The sequence below is a fragment of the Bufo gargarizans genome, chromosome 6 (assembly GCF_014858855.1).
Source record: "Bufo gargarizans isolate SCDJY-AF-19 chromosome 6, ASM1485885v1, whole genome shotgun sequence".
In the NCBI taxonomy this organism is placed as follows: domain Eukaryota; kingdom Metazoa; phylum Chordata; class Amphibia; order Anura; family Bufonidae; genus Bufo; species Bufo gargarizans.
Window position 1 is genome coordinate 242513808 of NC_058085.1, and position 18237 is coordinate 242532044.

Here is an 18237-nt window from a genome sequence, read left to right on the forward strand (position 1 = left end):
CAAGCTCAGGCCATGTGCCCAATTTGGAGACCCAGAAGTTGAAGGGGGCAGACCCCTGTCAGTAAGTTCGTGCAGGTGTGTGCACACTTACTGCCCCACCATGTCGCACATCCCTGTGATGTTCACGATCCAATTTGATATCTGCTCTATCAACTTTCGATGTTCTTTTATGTGCCTACCATGGTAATCACGGGTGGTGGGGAATCGGGGTTCCAAGCCAGAGAGGGAGCGTGAGAAAGAGAGACCACATCCAAGGGAGGATTAATTTTTTCAAATTTAAAATTATAGAGCGGAATTATGGGACAAATTATTAAAGCGTAAATGTGTGACAACTTTTTAAAGTTTAGGCATTGAATGAAAGGATGTGGCGCGCATCAATAAATGAAGAATTTATAAAATGTTATTCCCTGTCAACTATGCAGAGCAGGGGTTTCTATCCTGCAAAATTTGAAAAATGTCACCTGACAATTTTTTTCAATTTATGTTCCTGTCACCTATGCAGAGGTGCCCCAGTAACATCCACCATCCATTTGGATATCTTCTCTATCAACTTTCGATGTTCTTTTCTGACCCTACCATGTTGATCGCGGGTATCAACGAATCAGGGTTCCATGCCGGAGAGGGAGCGTGTGAAAGAGAGACCACATTTAAGGGAGAAAAATTAATAATTTTTTGGGGGGGATCGAGCGGAAATATGGGAAAAGTTATTGAGGCGCAAATGTGGTACAAATTACAGAAGCGCAAATGTGTGAAAAGTTGTCCAAATTAGTAAAGCGGAAATGTGGGACAAATTATTGAAGCGAAAATGTGGTACAACTTGTTAAAGTTTAAGCAATGAATGAAAGGAGGCGGCGCGCATCAATTAAAGAAGAATTTCTGAAATGTTATTCCCTGTCACCTATGCAGAGCAGGAGTTTATTCACGTCTAAAATTGTAAAATGTCAACCCAAGAATGTAACAGAAAAATTACAGAAATGTATTAACCTGTCTACTTGGTAGAGCAAGGGGTCTATGACAGAAAAAAAATGTTTATTGTCACCCGAAAATGTAAAAGAAAAATTATTGACATTTATTAAGCTGTCAACTAAGTATAGCAGTGGTACATCACACCCAAAAATTGGTGAATTTCACCGGAAAATGTAACTGACAATTTTTTTTTTTTTTTTTGCCTGTCTACTAGGTATAGCAGTGGTACATCACACCCAAAAATTTGTGAATTTCACCAGAAAATGTAACTGACAAAGTAGTGAAATGACAAAAAATTCAATACGTACAAATAAAAAAATAAAAATTTGATTTATGAAGTGGAGTTCCATATAGAGTAGGAATTTGAGGAGGCGGTGGAAGTAGCGGTGTAGGTGGAAGCGGCGGTGGAGGAGGACGAGGTAGCCAACACTGCTTTTTGGTTTTAATTATATCTTTTTTTTAATTAGGGTACACTCCAAAAGAGTGTGAAATATCCAAAATACAAGAATGAGTAATTGCGCTGCAGTATAACAATGGCTGGTTAAGGAAGGATTCATGTCTATTCCGCACAAGGTACGGACAAGTCTTGTGGGATCCATGCCTGGTTTATTTTAATGAATATGAGCTTGTCCACATTGGCTGTGGACAGGTGGCTGCGCTTGTCTGTGATAACGCCCCCTGCCGTGCTAAAAACACGTTCAGATAATACATTGGCTGCAGGGCAGGCCAGCACCTCCAAGGCGTAAAGGGCAAGTATGTGTAGGCATGTGCACACATACTGCTCCACCATGTTGGTGAAATGCTGCCTCCTGCTAAGACGTTCCATATCAGCTGGTGGTGCTGGTTGTCGTGGCGTGCTGACAAAGCTTTTCCACATTCCGGCCATGCTAACCCTGCCTTCTGAGGTGCTAGCGGTGCACCAGCTGCGTTGGTGACCTCTTCCTTCGCCTTGTGCTTCCACTGTGCCCCCGCTGGACACTCGCTTGTACTCACGCATCTTACAATCAGTGTTTGAGAGATGGGGAGCTGAACGCTTCCGTGGGACATTGTGAAGATGTTTGGTGACCCAGGTGGTGGTGTTGCTGCAGATCCTCTGTTTGCGGGGTGGCAGGTGGCACTGTCACTCCAGAGGTGGATGAAGAGGCCGAGACTGCAGCAGAAGAGGAAACAGGAGGAGCCAGAGACCTTTCTTGGTTTTTGAGGTGTCTACTCCACTGCAGCTCGTGCTTAGCACTTAATTGCCTGGTCATGCAGGTTATGCTCAGGTTGAGAACGCTTATGCCTCGCTTCAGGCTCTGATTGCACAGCGTGCAAACCACTTGTGTCTTGTCATCAGCACATTGTCTGAAGAACTGCCACGCCAGGGAACTCCTTGGAGCTGGCTTTGGTGTGCTCAGTCCCTTGCTGCATTGGGCAGTAGCAGGCGTACTGTGTAGAGGATGGCCGCTCCGCTTTTGCAGCCTGCTCCCTCTTCTGCTGTGCTGGTGGCTCTGTGCGACCACCACCTCTTCCTCCGAACTACATAGGCCACTTGCATGACCTTGATTCCACCTCATCATCCTCCACATCATCTTCCACCCAGTCTTCACCCATGCCCTCCTTGTCGGTCTGCACACTTTCAAAAGCCCCAGCAGTTGGCACCTGTGTTTCGTCATCATCCGAGACGTGCTGCGATGGTCCTCCCATGTACTCATCTTGAAAGATAAGTGGTTGGGCATTGGTGCACTCAATCTCTTCCACTTCTGGGGCAGGGCTAGGTGGATGGCCCTGGGAAACACTGCTAACAGAGTGATCAAAAAGCAGAAGAGACTGCTGCATGACTTGGGTGTCAGACTGCTTGGCTGATTTGCAAGGAGGTGAGGTGAAAGACTGATGGACATGGGCGGCAGGTGGCAACTCTCAACTTTCAGCAGGAGACTGGGTAGGAGACAATGTGAAGGAACTAGAGGCACTGTCGGCAACCCAATCTACTATCGCCTGTACTTGTTCAGGCCTCACCATTTGTAGAGCCGCATTAGGCCCGACCAAATACCGCTGCAGGTTTTGTCGCCTACTCGCACCTGAAGAAGGGGTTTCACTTGTGCGTGTAGCTAGCACAGATCGACCACGTCCTCCCTGCAACAGGAGCTCCACCAGCAGCACCACAACTTGGGCCACGTCCCTTATTTGACGCTCTAGGATCTTGCCCGAAATGGGTGTTTAATTAATAGTAGAATAGAACGACAGTATGTACAGGGTGTATCTCACATGCACTGAACCAGACTAGGCCTCAATTAAATTTGTTTGCCCAAAATGGCTGTATTTAAAATACCTGAATAGAACTCCTGTATATAAAGGGTGTATCTCACATGCTCTGATCCAGAATAGGCCGCAATTAAAGATTTATGCCCAAAATGGCTGGATTTCAAATAACTGAATATAACATAACTGAATATAACATAAAGGGTGTATCTCATAATGACATCTGCAGCAAAGGCTGCCAATTATTTATTTTTGCCCAAACGGGTGTTTGTTTAATAACTGAATATGACAGCAGTATATAACCCTGGAATTTCAAACGTCTTGATGCTGCAAGCGCGGAACAATTGTGCCGTCCTGGGAACGAGGTCAAGCACAGATCCTCGCTCCTGAAGCTAAGCAGCAGGTCTGCGGCTAATGGGAGACCAAGTGCACCTTCGGAACCCCGTTACACTAATCCTGCAAATGCACCAGATGTTGTATGTTGCCAAAAAAGGGTGATTTTTTACAACCAGATTATTAGTGCAGTTGTCCAAGATTGGATTTCAATGTCACAAAAGCTCAGATGCAGTGCTGGTGCACTGAGCTTGCATAAAATGGCCGCCGCCACCCACCTAACTAACAAACACGTAAAAATTGTTTTTTTTCAGTCACTGGGCTCAGGGCAGGGTAAAAAGATTGTGCCCTGCACCCACACAACTAAATGTATGTAGATCGCTGAGTTAGATTCCAGTTCTGAACAAAGGTTCTCTCCTATTCTCTGCCTGAAATCACCAGCAGCATCCTCTCCCTCCACTAGTAACAGCAGAGTGACGTGCAGCGCTACGTGACTCCAGCTTATATAGAGGCTGGGTCAAATGCTGCACTGGCCAATCACAGCCATGCCATTAGTAGGCATGACTGTGAAGGCTTCTAAGGTCAGACAGTTAAACGCTTGTTGATTGGCTGCTCTGCAGCCTTTCAAAAAGCGCCAAGAAAGCACCGAACCCGAACTTTTACTAAAATGTTCGGGTTCGGGGTCCAAAAATCCTAAAGTTTGGTACGAACCCAAACTTTACAGTTCGGGTTCACTCAACCCTAATTAGTAGCACAAGCCCTTTCAGTTTAACATATACATTTGGACAAAAAGGATGCAAAAGTATAGTCCAGTAAAAAAAAAAAAAAAAATGCATATATTACACTCATTTAGTGCACCCCCAAAACCTATATATTTCCTGAAAGCAGGCAACTTGATATTGGAAGTTGAGTGGACACAGACTGTTGACAACCATGTTCACCTTCATGTGATAGAAATGACAAAAAAATAAATAAATCATAATTTGCATCTAAAATTTGCATCCATGCAGCTGTTTACTTTGAAAAACAATGTCAACATAATATACTAAGGTGTGCAAAGCTCATAAACCTGTATAGCACAAGTATATACATCAACAAGAGCTTTTGTAAACACTGAAACAGAAGCCATGCAATATTTGGTTATCACCTGACACACCTGTAGAGTGAAGGCATCACAGCGCCTCGGCAAGAGCAAGACAAAGATTAGCCCTGCTCTACTGAACTAACCCAATCAGGAAACCATAGAAGCACTGCACAGAATACAGGGCACGCTAGAGGATAAATGATAGCAGGAAATATGAGGAAAAAGATAAAACATGAGGATGGCCCAAAGCCAAGAAATAAATGGAGCAACCACTGAAGATGCAGGGGGACCTTACATGGGACCAGAGTCCTCCTTCAGGAAAAAGATTACAAATGGACCACCACCAATAGCAGCGCTGCCAATTAGAGTTATCATCTGTGTCGCCATATGAGAAAGATAAATCAAGACAACACAGGCGGGTGTCCTCTCAGACTGGATATGGCTGGTGCTGTAAAGTTCTGAACATTAGAGGAAAAGGAGAATGGTTCAGAGAGTCTGGACAGCAACACCCTGCAGAACCTAAAAGCCTGTAGGGGAGGACAAGTACAGGCCTAAACTTAAAGTGTTTTTCTGGTTTGTATAAACATCCTTTATATATCAAAGGTCAATACAGAAATCTCTCCAATGATCTATTTATCTATCTATATATACTGTGACTGTGACGAGGGGACATCCTCTACGTCTGGAGGAAAGAAAGTTTCTCTATCAACATAGAAGAGGATTCTTTACAGTAAGACCAGTGAGACTATGGAACTCTCTGCCTGAGGAGGTGGTGATGGTGAATTCACTAAAAGAGTTCAAGAGGGGCCTGGGTGTATTTCTGGAGTGTAATAATATTACAGGTTATAGTTATTAGATTTCTGGAGAAGGGTCTTTGATCCAGGGAGTTATTCAGATTGCTCGATTGGAGTCGGGAAGGATTTTCCCTCCTAAAATAAGTAAAATTGGCTTCTAACTCATGGGGGTTTTGCCTTCCTCTGGATGAACTTTGCAGGATAATAAGCTGAAGCGGATGGAGGTCTTTTTTCTGCTATAGGCTAGTTTCATGCTGGTGTTAAAACTATCTGGCAGGCTATTCTGGCAGAGGAGTTCATCGTCTCCTGCATTACATAGCTGGATACTGCCTTTTCCCACTGGGAGCCCATTGACTATACTTGCACCGGTTTTTGTCAGGCTGAATCCCAGCACTCATGCTGGAAACTGTCCAGATCCCCGCAAGGTCCCATTATAGTCAATGGGCTCCAGTGGGGAAACTTTTTTGTTTTTCTGTTCACATAGCTGTATGAGGATGTTTGCATTTTCTAATGGTGCCATTGAATATTGTGTACAATGTAGTGAGAAGCTGGAAAAAATGCAATTCCACCATAGTTTTATGGTTTCATTTTTACAGCATTCCCTATGCCATACAACTGACCTGTACTTTCCTCACTACACATACATCAATACCACATTTATATAGTTTTTCTTGTGTTTTTTTTATTATCTTTTCTTTGCATCTATATATTTAGACCCCACAACCTTTTTTATATAGGGAGTGCAGAATTATTAGGCAAGTTGTATTTTTGAGGATTAATTTTATTATTGAACAACAACAACCATGTTCTCAATGAACCCAAAAAACTCATTAATATCAAAGCTGAATATTTTGGGAAGTAGTTTTTAGTTTTAGCTATTTTAGGGGGATATCTGTGTGTGCAGGTGACTATTACTGTGCATAATTATTAGGCAACTTAACAAAAAACAAATATATACCCATTTCAATTATTTATTTTTACCAGTGAAACCAATATAACATCTCAACATTCACAAATATACATTTCTGACATTCAAAAACAAAACAAAAACAAATCAGTGACCAATATAGCCACCTTTCTTTGCAAGGACACTCAAAAGCCTGCCATCCATGGATTCTGTCAGTGTTTTGATCTGTTCACCATCAACATTGCGTGCAGCAGCAACCACAGCCTCCCAGACACTCCCTCCTTGTAAAACTCACATTTGATGATGGACCACAGGTTCTCAATGGGGTTCAGATCAGGTGAACAAGGAGGCCATGTCATTAGATTTTCTTCTTTTATACCCTTTCTTGCCAGCCACGCTGTGGAGTACTTGGACGCGTGTGATGGAGCATTGTCCTGCATGAAAATCATGTTTTTCTTGAAGGATGCAGACTTCTTCCTGTACCACTGCTTGAAGAAGGTGTCTTCCAGAAACTGGCAGTAGGACTGGGAGTTGAGCTTGACTCCATCCTCAACCCGAAAAGGCCCCACAAGCTCATCTTTGATGATACCAGCCCAAACCAGTACTCCACCTCCACCTTGCTGGCGTCTGAGTTGGACTGGAGCTCTCTGCCCTTTACCAATCCAGCCACGGGCCCATCCATCCGGCCCATCAAGACTCACTCTCATTTCATCAGTCCATAAAACCTTAGAAAAATCAGTCTTGAGATATTTCTTGGCCCAGTCTTGACGTTTCAGCTTGTGTGTCTTGTTCAGTGGTGGTCGTCTTTCAGCCTTTCTTACCTTGGCCATGTCTCTGAGTATTGCACACCTTGTGCTTTTGGGCACTCCAGTGATGTTGCAGCTCTGAAATATGGCCAAACTGGTGGCAAGTGGCATCTTGGCAGCTGCACGCTTGACTTTTCTCAGTTCATGGGCAGTTATTTTGCGCCTTGGTTTTTCCACACGCTTCTTGCGACCCTGTTGACTATTTTGAATGAAACGCTTGATTGTTCGATGATCACGCTTCAGAAGCTTTGCAATTTTAAGAGTGCTGCATCCCTCTGCAAGATATCTCACTATTTTTTACTTTTCTGAGCCTGTCAAGTCCTTCTTTTGACCCATTTTGCCAAAGGAAAGGATATTGCCTAATAATTATGCACACCTGATATAGGGTGTTGATGTCATTAGACCACACCCCTTCTCATTACAGAGATGCACATCACCTAATATGCTTAATTGGTAGTAGGCTTTCGAGCCTATACAGCTTGGAGTAAGACAACATGCATAAAGAGGATGATGTGGTCAAAATACTCATTTGCCTAATAATTCTGCACTCCCTGTATTTATGTCTACAGAGGTGTGTGAGGGCTCATTTTTTGCAAAGTGATGTGTAGTTTTTATTGATAACATTTTGGGGTGTGTATGACTTTTTGTTACATTTTTTGAAAGGTGACGCAAATTTTTTTTTAATTCAATAGCACGGTGTTCACAGTACTAATAATTATTTTTATATTTTCATAGTATGAGCGTTTTGGGATGTGGAGATACCTATGTACAGGATGTGAGAAATGGACAACATTTCTCATAACTTTATTATCGATGTATGTTTTAATATCTGTCGTGTGACCCTACAGTATATGTTTTCATGCCACACGGTATGTTGCCGTTGCGTCTGGATCAGTTGGAGCTAATACACATTCTCCTTTGATAAGACTCAAATTAGCATCCTCCTGCTAACAAAGGTAGTGGTAACGAGGTTTCCGGTATGGGACACTAGAGCCTCCTGGTATTGCCTGGCATGTCAGACATAGTGGCACCAGGTGCACAGCAGACATCCAGAAGCGTTCAAATAGAATACCAGAAGATGAAGAAAATATTGCATAAGCAAAAACTAATCTCTGGTACAACTCAGATACTAATTATTGTAATAATTGCATTCCATGCAATGTGGGCACCGTATGTAGTCCAAACATCCCACCCCTGACAGACTACATAACAAGCATCTCACCTTCTGAGACCCCTTGGTACCAGAATGAGCAGCCTGATGAAATATGAGTTATTAAAACATGTTGGGGCCTGGATATCCATTAGTGTGGATGTTTTATTAATATTTCATGTCTGCCAGCTGAGTAAGAGAGGTGGATCCTGCACAGGTAATGCACAGGTAATGAGGCCTTCCCAGAAGGCTGGGATGGAATAGGTTGGAGACTACTCTCAGCCTTACTCTCTGCCGAATAGGAATAAAGATGAATGATTGGGAACATTTCATTGACACAATTTGGGGATCCGATCAACATTGGCTTGTGTTCCACGTCTTCCTGTCCCTGGAATCAGAACGGATGCTTAAAACACAATTTGTTGAGCAAGAACTTTTCTGTTTTTATCCTTTTATATTTACGTTTTTTATATCTCTTATTTCTTGAAATTTCTATAACTAAGTACTGTACCTTATTTAGTACAAGAAAGCACATCTTTAATGGTTTTGCCTTGTGCCCTGAATGAGCCCAGTAAACCCCTGGCACCATTAAAAACTACAACTTGTTCAGCAAAAAACAAACTGTCATACAGCTACATAGACGGAAAAACTAAGTTCTACCTCTTGGAAGGCGGCGAAGAAAAGAGGAAGAAAAAACGCTTGGTCAGTAAAACCCAAAACAGGCTAGTCACTAAGGGGTTAAGGGTTTAGAGACTCTTTTCTGCCATGCTCGACTCCGGGTGAGGTTTCACGGGATAGGGCATGGTGTATGCAGCGTCAATATGTATCAAAACTTCTCCAGTATTCCGTCACAAAATCCGGAGGGAAAGTAAGCTATGACTTACGAGTTCACACATCTGGCACTTGCTCTGCACATTTATTTTTTTATGTGGATTTACCTGTGGAATATTTACTCAATGTGTGAACTCACCCTAATAGGTAGTAAACTTAGACTAGACAATCTAAATGGGCACCATATTTTTTATCTAGTAGGAGCCGCTGTAATATATCTAGCATATTTAGACTGTCTAGTCCAAGTACACACTGTCTAAATCTCAAAAGGGTTTTCTGGGAGTAAAATATTGATGACCTATTCTCGGTATAGGTAAAAAAAAAAAAAAAAAAACACCTATACATATGTATAATTGAACACTAAAAGGGACAGAACCTGTAAAACTGTAGGAATTGCATTTTTTTTCTATTCCACCCCATTTGGAATTTTTTACTGCTTCCCACTACATGCCATATTAAAAGGTGGCATTAGAAAGTACAACTGTGTCACAAAAAACAAACCCTGATATAGCTATGTGAACGACGGAAAAATAAAAAAGTTATGGCTCTATGAAGACAGGGAAGAAAAATGAAAATGCAAAATATAAAACTAATACGGTACCCAAGGGGTTAAAAGGACTAACAATTATTTTACTGTTTTTGTAATGTTGCAGAAATATGGATGATAAAACGGAACATGTGTGTATGCGCACATTTATATTAATAATACACTAACATTAAACATATTTATAGTTACAATAACCAACTAAACCAATACCCTTATAGGTATATTTACCTCTTTGTCCAGCCAGATTTATTTGAAGTGTTGATCTGTCCATGTAAGAAACACCACAGAGTACACGGGAAGCCTCTTGTGGAACACTGTGATCTTCTGCACGACATGTTTCTTGTAAATCACTTTTATTGTATCCATCTACAGGAAACATACAGGGCGAGATTTAGCAACCCCATATGCCAAAAAACTGGTAAAAAAGTTGCAAGCCACCATCCTTGCTACTTTCCAAAAAGAAGGCTTGGCAAGGTATGAGTGGTGCCAACGGCCTCATCATCATTTACATCGTTTTTCTGGAGTAAATGATACAAGCTAGCATAGATTTCATTATAGGTTCACGGACTGCTGGAGGATGAGGTGTGTGCCTTGTGTAGGAGAGTCCCCGGGATAATAATGGACGGATGATACGTGCCACCAGAGGTCCTGGCCTCGGTGGAGTAAGAAAAGGATCATTGCGGATACAGCGGCGAATGCTGCTGGCGCAGCGTTCCCAGCCAGTTCTTACTGGGAACAGGTAAAGAGCAGGGTGTGTGCCTGTTCCCCACGGCCAGCCCAGGTTTTTGGTGGAGCTGGGCCTTTGAAGAACCAAGCCTGCTGAAGATGGGGGGTGGGGTGTGTCTTGCTGTGCTGGAGATTTTGACAGACAGAGTCGCTGCTGGTCAAGGAGAGACTGGTCGCGGCACAAACTGAAGGATAGCCCTGGGACCGGTGGTGCCACGAGCCTGAGGGAGACAAAGGCAGGTAGCCTAGAAGCCTGCAGGACCAGTGTGGTCCGTACAGAAACAAGGTGACTCAAACCTGCTGTTTGTTTGCTGTGGTAGGACTTTTTGTTCTATACTCTATGTGGATATGCCCCTGTGTGGTCTGCACATTGCCTGTTATGCCTTTGGTGTGAATAAAGTCACAGTGTATCACAAAGACTGTCTGTGATTGCCTCAATACTGCTGCCGCTACTGTAGCCTACCACGAGCACACACCTACACTTGTCTCCCTTGATCACTTGTTATTACGTTTTTTCGGTGATGACTAATAATAAATGAGCAATTCAGTCTTTTTATTTATTTATTTTTTATGGTGATCACCGTAGGGGATGGTATCGGGTATGTCGTACGGAGAGCACCTGGTTGAAATATATTGGCAGCTATAAATGTTGTCAGAATAAATGCATCTGCTCACATACGCAAACAAGCAGGACATTTTGTTCTACAGCAAATGGGAACACACATAATATCAAGTCATACCTGAACTGCAACTCACAGTTTGCGATTTATCTGATCACATGCATAGCTTGTAACCTGCAATATGTGGGATGTACATCAAATGCGATAAAGACACGAGTACGAAAACATATTTCAGATACACCACACCATATGACAAGAAATGTTTCTGCAGTGAGCTTGCATTTTGCAGTAAAGCATCATGGTAATACTGCCAACTTACGTGTCCAGGGGATTGAAAGGGTTACTCCACCAGTGAGAGGGGGAGATAATAGAAAAAAACTCTTGAATAGAGAAACTTTTTGGATGCATGAACTGGGCACCTGTGTCCCAAGGGGCCTAAATAAGAAATATGATCTGATTCTGCAATATAAATGACAGATACCCCTAGCAATTGCCATTATTTGTCGAAAGAGAAAAGATGTTATTAATTTAGTGTATATGTATTTTTCTGTAGGTGAGTAAGGACTGTAATTTGTGAGTCTGAAACGCGTAGATTGTGTACTACTGTCCTGTGTATGGAAAACATTTAAACCGCTGGAATAAAGAAATTGGCTGCATCCGTGCTTCTGGGAGTCGTTTTTTAGGTGAGCGCTGCTACCTTTGTACGCTCTATATATGCAGCATCAATATGTATCAAAACTTCTCCAGTATTCAGTCACAAAATCTGGAGGTAAAGTAAGCTACAACTGAGTTCACACATCTGGCATTTGTTCTGGAATTTGAGTTGCGGAATCCACACAAATTACACAAAAAAGTAACTCATTCACTCTCAGCATAAAAAAATGTGCCAAAGATCCAAGGCAGCATCTGTTTTATATATCATATTTTATTGCTTGTAAGGCCTCTTTCACACGAGCGTGTCCAGATAAGGTCTGGATGCATTGCGGCAAACCTGCGTGAGAAGGTAAGCAATTGCAGTCAGTTTTGACTGCGATTGCGTTCCGTTGTTCAGTTTTTATCGTGCAGGTGCAATGCCTTTTGCACGCGCGTGATAAAAAACTGAATGTGGTACCCAGACCAGAACTTCTCGCCCGTGGGAAAGAGGCCTAATGCAAAGTGTGAAATCTGTGGCTCAATCCGCACCAAAATCCATATACAACGCAAGTGGATTTTACTGCAGATTTTCATGTGGATTTACCTGTGGAATATTTACTCAATGTGTGAACTCACCCTAATAGGTAGTAAACTTAGACTAGACAATCTAAATGGGCACCATATTTTTTATCTAGTAGGAGCCGCTGTAATATATCTAGCATATTTAGACCGTCTAGTCCAAATACACACTGTCTAAATCTCAAAAGGGTTTTCTGGGAGTACAATATTGATGACCTATTCTCAGTATAGGTAAAAAAAAAAAAAAAAAAAGGAACAGTGGTAATCTGACCCCTGGCACCCCGCCGATCAGCTGTTTGAAAGGATCATAGAGCTTGGAAGAGCAATGCAACCTCCTCACATACATTATATTGTGGCTGAATGGGTCTGAGATGCACAAAGGCCATATGACCAATGAATGTGTTGTCACTAGCCTAGGAAGAGGCCACAGTGCTCAATGGAGTGCTGCAACATCTTCAAATGGCTGGTTGTGGGGGTGCCAGGAGTTTGGACACTCACTGATTTAGTACTGATTTTGGTAGTGCAAACCTACCAACACCTAAACTGACAGCCCAGGCAAGGAGAGCACTAATTAGACAAGCAGCCAAGAGACTCATGGAGGAGATCCACAGCTCGGGTGGGGCAATCTGTCCACAGGACAACTATTAGTCGTGTAGTCCACAAATCTGGCCTTTATGGAAGAGTAGCAAGAAAAAAGCAATTTTTGAAAGCAAGGCATGCAAAGTCCCATTTGCAGTGTGCCACAAGCCATGTAGGGGACACACAGTAAACATGTGGAAGAAGGTGCTCTGATCAGGTGAGGCCAAAGTTGAACTTTTTGCCAAAATGTTATGCGTGGTGGAAAACTAACAGTGCGCATCACCCTGAACTCACCATCCCCACCATGAAACATAGTGGTGGCAGCCTCATGCTGTAGGGATGCTATACTTCAGCAGGGACAGGGAAGCTGGTGAGAGTTGATGGGAAGATGGATGGAGATAAATACAGGCCAATCCTTGAGGAAAACCTGGTAGAGGCTGCAAAAGACTTGAGACTGGGGCGAAGGTTCACCTTCCAGCAGGACAACTACCCTAAACATACAGCAGAGCTGCAATGTAATAGTTTAGACCAAAGTATATTCATGTGTTAGACTGGCCCAGTCAAAGTCTACACCTAAATCTCATTGAGAATCTGTGGCAAGACTTAAAGATTGATGTTCACAGACGCTCTCCATCCAATCTGACTGAGCGATTTTGCAAAGAAGAATGGGCAAAAATTTCAACCGCTAGATCAGCAAAGCTGGTAGAGTTGGTAGACATACTCCAAAAAACTTGCAGCTGTAAATGCACAAAAAGATAATCCTACAAAATACAAATGCACATCACACTTTACAGATTTTTATTTATTAAAAATATAATTTTCTTTTCACTTCACAAATACTTGCTGCTTTGTTGATCCATTACAGATAATCCCAATAACATACATTTAAGTTTGTGGGTGTAACATGAAAAAATATGGAAAAGTTGAAGGGGTATGAATACATTTTCACGGCACTGTATGCTGATGAAAGGTCATCAATGTTACTTTCAGCTCAGAGGAAGTGAGAGTTGCATTTACATGCAGCAACCATCTTCTCTGTATAGGGACCAGCGACCGCCCGTTTCCATACAGAATCATTGTTTCTGGGCAGCAGGTCTCTTTAAACGGCATAGTCTCCTGCCCAGAAATTATGATTTAGGTGACCGTTTTAGCGATGGTTTCACCTGATAACTGAGTCTTCACATTCACTGAGTGATCAGTGGCATCTTTAAACTGAGTGTTCTCAGAAATATAACTGTCCAGATTAATGGTCCTTGTAACAGTATTAGTACATTTACCCCATGGTTTATAATCAGATTAGCATTATCTAAGTGACACTTTCTCTTTTACCATAAAAAAAATCTCTGTTACCTGGACATGTGAGAAGCTGGTGCGTTTCCATCATGATGTCCTTGTACACATCCTGATGTCCTTCTAAATACTCCCACTCCTCCATGGAGAAATAGACAGTGACATCCTGACATCTTATAGGAACCTGACACACACAATGATATAATCATCATCCAGATACCTTCAGTGATGTAACTGTTTAATGTATCGGCTTTACCAGAACTCACCTCTCCAGTCAGAAGATAAACTATCTTGTTGGTTAGTGCCAGAATCCTCTGATCATTGTTTTTGTCATGTATCACTGAGTCAGATGAAGACTCCACCATGGGGCTTTGGGTCTTGTTCCATTCTTCTGACAAACAGGGGCAGCTACTGTGAATCAAACACTCACTAGATGTTTTCTTCACTACAGTGTATTCCTATGTACAGACAGACACACTTTATGCAGTTTCAGAATCCACTTCTCCAATCAAGTCTCTGTGACAAGATTCCTGGAAACCCTCACCTCTCCTGTCAGCATGTATATGATCTCCAGAGTGAGGTTTAAGATAATCTTTGTGATGTGGTTTTTGTTTTTCGCCATCTTCATCGAATCAGTCATGTCACCCTGATATGCATCCATTCTGTTTCTGTCAGGTATGTGACTTAAGAAGGACACACAACGTCTTCATAGAATCTAAAGAAAACCCAAAGTGAGAAACGAAAGAAATACATTATCCACATGTGGATCTGTAGACTCTTTTTCCCTAGTTGTTCAAGTCTCTGTTTTCTCATAGTGTGATCTCACAGACAATAGGTTTCTTGTGCTCCTTGTTTATATTTTCTTCTTGTACGTAGGCAAAGGAAGAAATTCATGTTCTATAACAGGGGCAGCAACCTTTGTAACTACAGCTGTTGTGAAACTAATCTTCCCAGCAAGCTCCGTTCATGCTGGGAGTTGTAGTTTCACAACAGCTGGTGTAACAAAGGTCGCCTACCCCTGTTCTATAGGACTTCAAAAACTCTACTGTAATTACGTATCTTAGTCCAGTACACTTCGGATACATCGGTCAAGGTGGCCACTGCATCAGAGCTCACAGTCCACTCGCCTGCCTCTGGTACACAAGCGCAACATTTCACTAAAAAGGAGACGACAGGTGAACAGGAACGTACAAACTCTGGGTAGCGTGCTGCACACCCCAGTAACTTAATCCCAAACTGGTGTGAGTCCTGTAAAGTCTCCTGTAATATTATAGGACAGGTTCTACTCTTCCTGTAATATAACAGCACACAGATGACACCACAGCCTGCTCCTCCTGTAATATTATAGGACAGGTTCTACTCTTCCTGTAATATAACAGCACATGGATGACACCACAGCCTGCTCCTCCTGTAATATTATAGGACAGATTCTACTCTTCCTGTAATATAACAGCACACAGATGACACCACAGCCTGCTCCTCCTGTAATATTATAGGACAGGTTCTACTCTTCCTGTAATATAACAGCACACAGATGACACCACAGCCTGCTCCTCCTGTAATATTATAGGACAGGTTCTACTCTTCCTGTAATATAACAGCACACAGATGACACCACAGCCTGCTCCTCCTGTATTATTATAGGACAGGTTCTACTCTTCCTGTAATATAACAGCACACAGATGACACCACAGCCTGCTCCTCCTGTAATATTATAGGACAGGTTATACTCTTCCTGTAATATAACAGCACACAGATGACACCACAGCCTGCTCCTCCTGTAATATTATAGGACAGGTTCTACTCTTCCTGTAATATAACAGCACACGGATGACACCACAGCCTGCTCCTCCTGTAATATTATAGGACAGGTTATACTCTTCCTGTAATATAACAGCACACAGATGACACCACAGCCTGCTCCTCCTGTAATATTATAGGACAGGTTCTACTCTTCCTGTAATATAACAGCACACAGATGACACCACAGCCTGCTCCTCCTGTAATATTATAGGACAGGTTATACTCTTCCTGTAATATAACAGCACACGGATGACACCACAGCCTGCTCCTCCTGTAATATTATAGGACAGGTTCTACTCTTCCTGTAATATAACAGCACACGGATGACACCACAGCCTGCTCCTCCTGTAATATTATAGGACAGGTTCTACTCTTCCTGTAATATAACAGCACACAGATGACACCACAGCCTGCTCCTCCTGTATTATTATAGGACAGGTTCTACTCTTCCTGTAATATAACAGCACACAGATGACACCACAGCCTGCTCCTCCTGTAATATTATAGGACAGGTTCTACTCTTCCTGTAATATAACAGCACACAGATGACACCACAGCCTGCTCCTCCTGTAATATTATAGGACAGGTTATACTCTTCCTGTAATATAACAGCACACGGATGACACCACAGCCTGCTCCTCCTGTATTATTATAGGACAGGTTCTACTCTTCCTGTAATATAACAGCACACGGATGACACCACAGCCTGCTCCTCCTGTATTATTATAGGACAGGTTCTACTCTTCCTGTAATATAACAGCACACGGATGACACCACAGCCTGCTCCTCCTGTAATATTATAGGACAGGTTCTACTCTTCCTGTAATATAACAGCACACAGATGACACCACAGCCTGCTCCTCCTGTAATATTATAGGACAGGTTCTACTCTTCCTGTAATATAACAGCACACAGATGACACCACAGCCTGCTCCTCCTGTAATATTATAGGACAGGTTCTACTCTTCCTGTAATATAACAGCACACAGATGACACCACAGCCTGCTGCTCCTGTACAGTACACATCCCCTACAGACACCTGGTGTAGAGACAACACCATCATCTACTCCACCTGTATAATTAATAACCTGGAACAAGTCCAATCACTATCTGCTCCTTCTGTAGCAGATTAACCAGACAGACAGGACGGGGGCTGCTTCTCCCACACTGGAACATCCAAGGACAGAAGTGGCAGCGAAATCTCATCCTTCTGTATTTTAATCACCAAACCCAGGCAGTGTGGACTTTTCCTGTATTATAATATGCAAGCGCCAACAGTTTACCCCCTTCTAGTATAGTAACCAGAAAGAACACCAGAACTTGCTCCTCCTGTAATCACAGCACAGGATATATTACATTACCCACTGCCAGTTTCATTAGTGTAGTGTCTAAACTCCATGCGCAGTAAGGACCAGTTGACGTCACAGGGGCACGTGACATATAAAGCCTTTATTTCAAAGTGACCATGCGCCTCAGATTTGACACTATTATTAAACTTAGTTATTATTTTACTAAGCTTCGTTACTCTAGCGCATGGGTACAACACCGCTGCTACATTCAGCGGCTGCTTTAAACCCACGTGACTTTGGCATGTCACCTGACCCTGTAAAATCATAAGGTCCTTACAGCGCATGAAGTTTACACTCCCCGTCACCCGGATGTTGTTGTCCCACCTACCTGCCTGTTTGTTCGGCCTCAGCAGATGACACTACGGCTGTGGCTCCTCCTGCTGGCGAGACTCTAGGGTTGAGGGCAGGGGCTACAGTGTACTCGAGGTCACATGTCCGGAATAGAAGGGGCACCAGGTTGTATTACAATACTTATGCGAGTGGATTCAGACGGAAAGGAGGTGTAAGGAAGAGGGAGGAGGACAGGACACAGGGGCCATTCTGCCAGGGAGGTATCCCTCAGGGACTTGTGGAGTGGTTCTCCTAGGAAAAGGCTCCATGTTGGTGCTTTGAGAGATTCCTCCTCACCAGGCTACGATCAGGTGCCTGCCACACAGGAGCGCAGCAGAAGTTCGATGACCCCTTCGAAGTAAAAGATATCTTTGTACCCTGTTAGCCAGTAAATAGAAGATTAAAAACAGGAAGGTCCTTTGTGGTTGATACCTTTTTAACCACTTAAGGACCACAGGTTTATACCCCCGTAGTGAGCAGGCCCTTTTATTTTTTTACAAATCGGCACTTCACAATTTTAACGGTTTATTGCTCGGCATGCAACTTGGCACCCAAATGAATTTTACCTCCTTTTCTTCTCACAAATACAGCTTTCTTTTGGTGGTATTTGATTGTTGCTGAGATGTTGCTGTTTTTCTGATATTAATCAAAATAGACTGTAATTTTCTC

At 42.8% G+C, this 18237-nt stretch overlaps 1 protein-coding gene across 10 annotated transcripts in view; it reads right to left on the bottom strand.

Annotated features, from left to right (window-relative positions):
• Positions 1–17608, bottom strand: part of LOC122941349 (oocyte zinc finger protein XlCOF8.4-like) — a 54627-nt gene extending 37019 nt beyond the window's left edge. For 3 of the 10 annotated variants that reach the window (XM_044298510.1, XM_044298512.1, XM_044298503.1), the window contains exons 1-4: positions 14631–17244; positions 14353–14544; positions 14147–14270; positions 9888–10025 (exon numbers count right to left, since the gene is read on the bottom strand). In XM_044298510.1, the coding sequence (XP_044154445.1) occupies positions 9888–10025; positions 14147–14270; positions 14353–14544; positions 14631–14747 (571 nt within the window). In that variant the 5' untranslated portion in view covers positions 14748–17244. The other 7 variants (XM_044298509.1, XM_044298508.1, XM_044298506.1 and 4 more) reach the window with 7 other exon arrangements.
• Between the last annotated feature and the right edge of the window lie 629 nt (positions 17609–18237).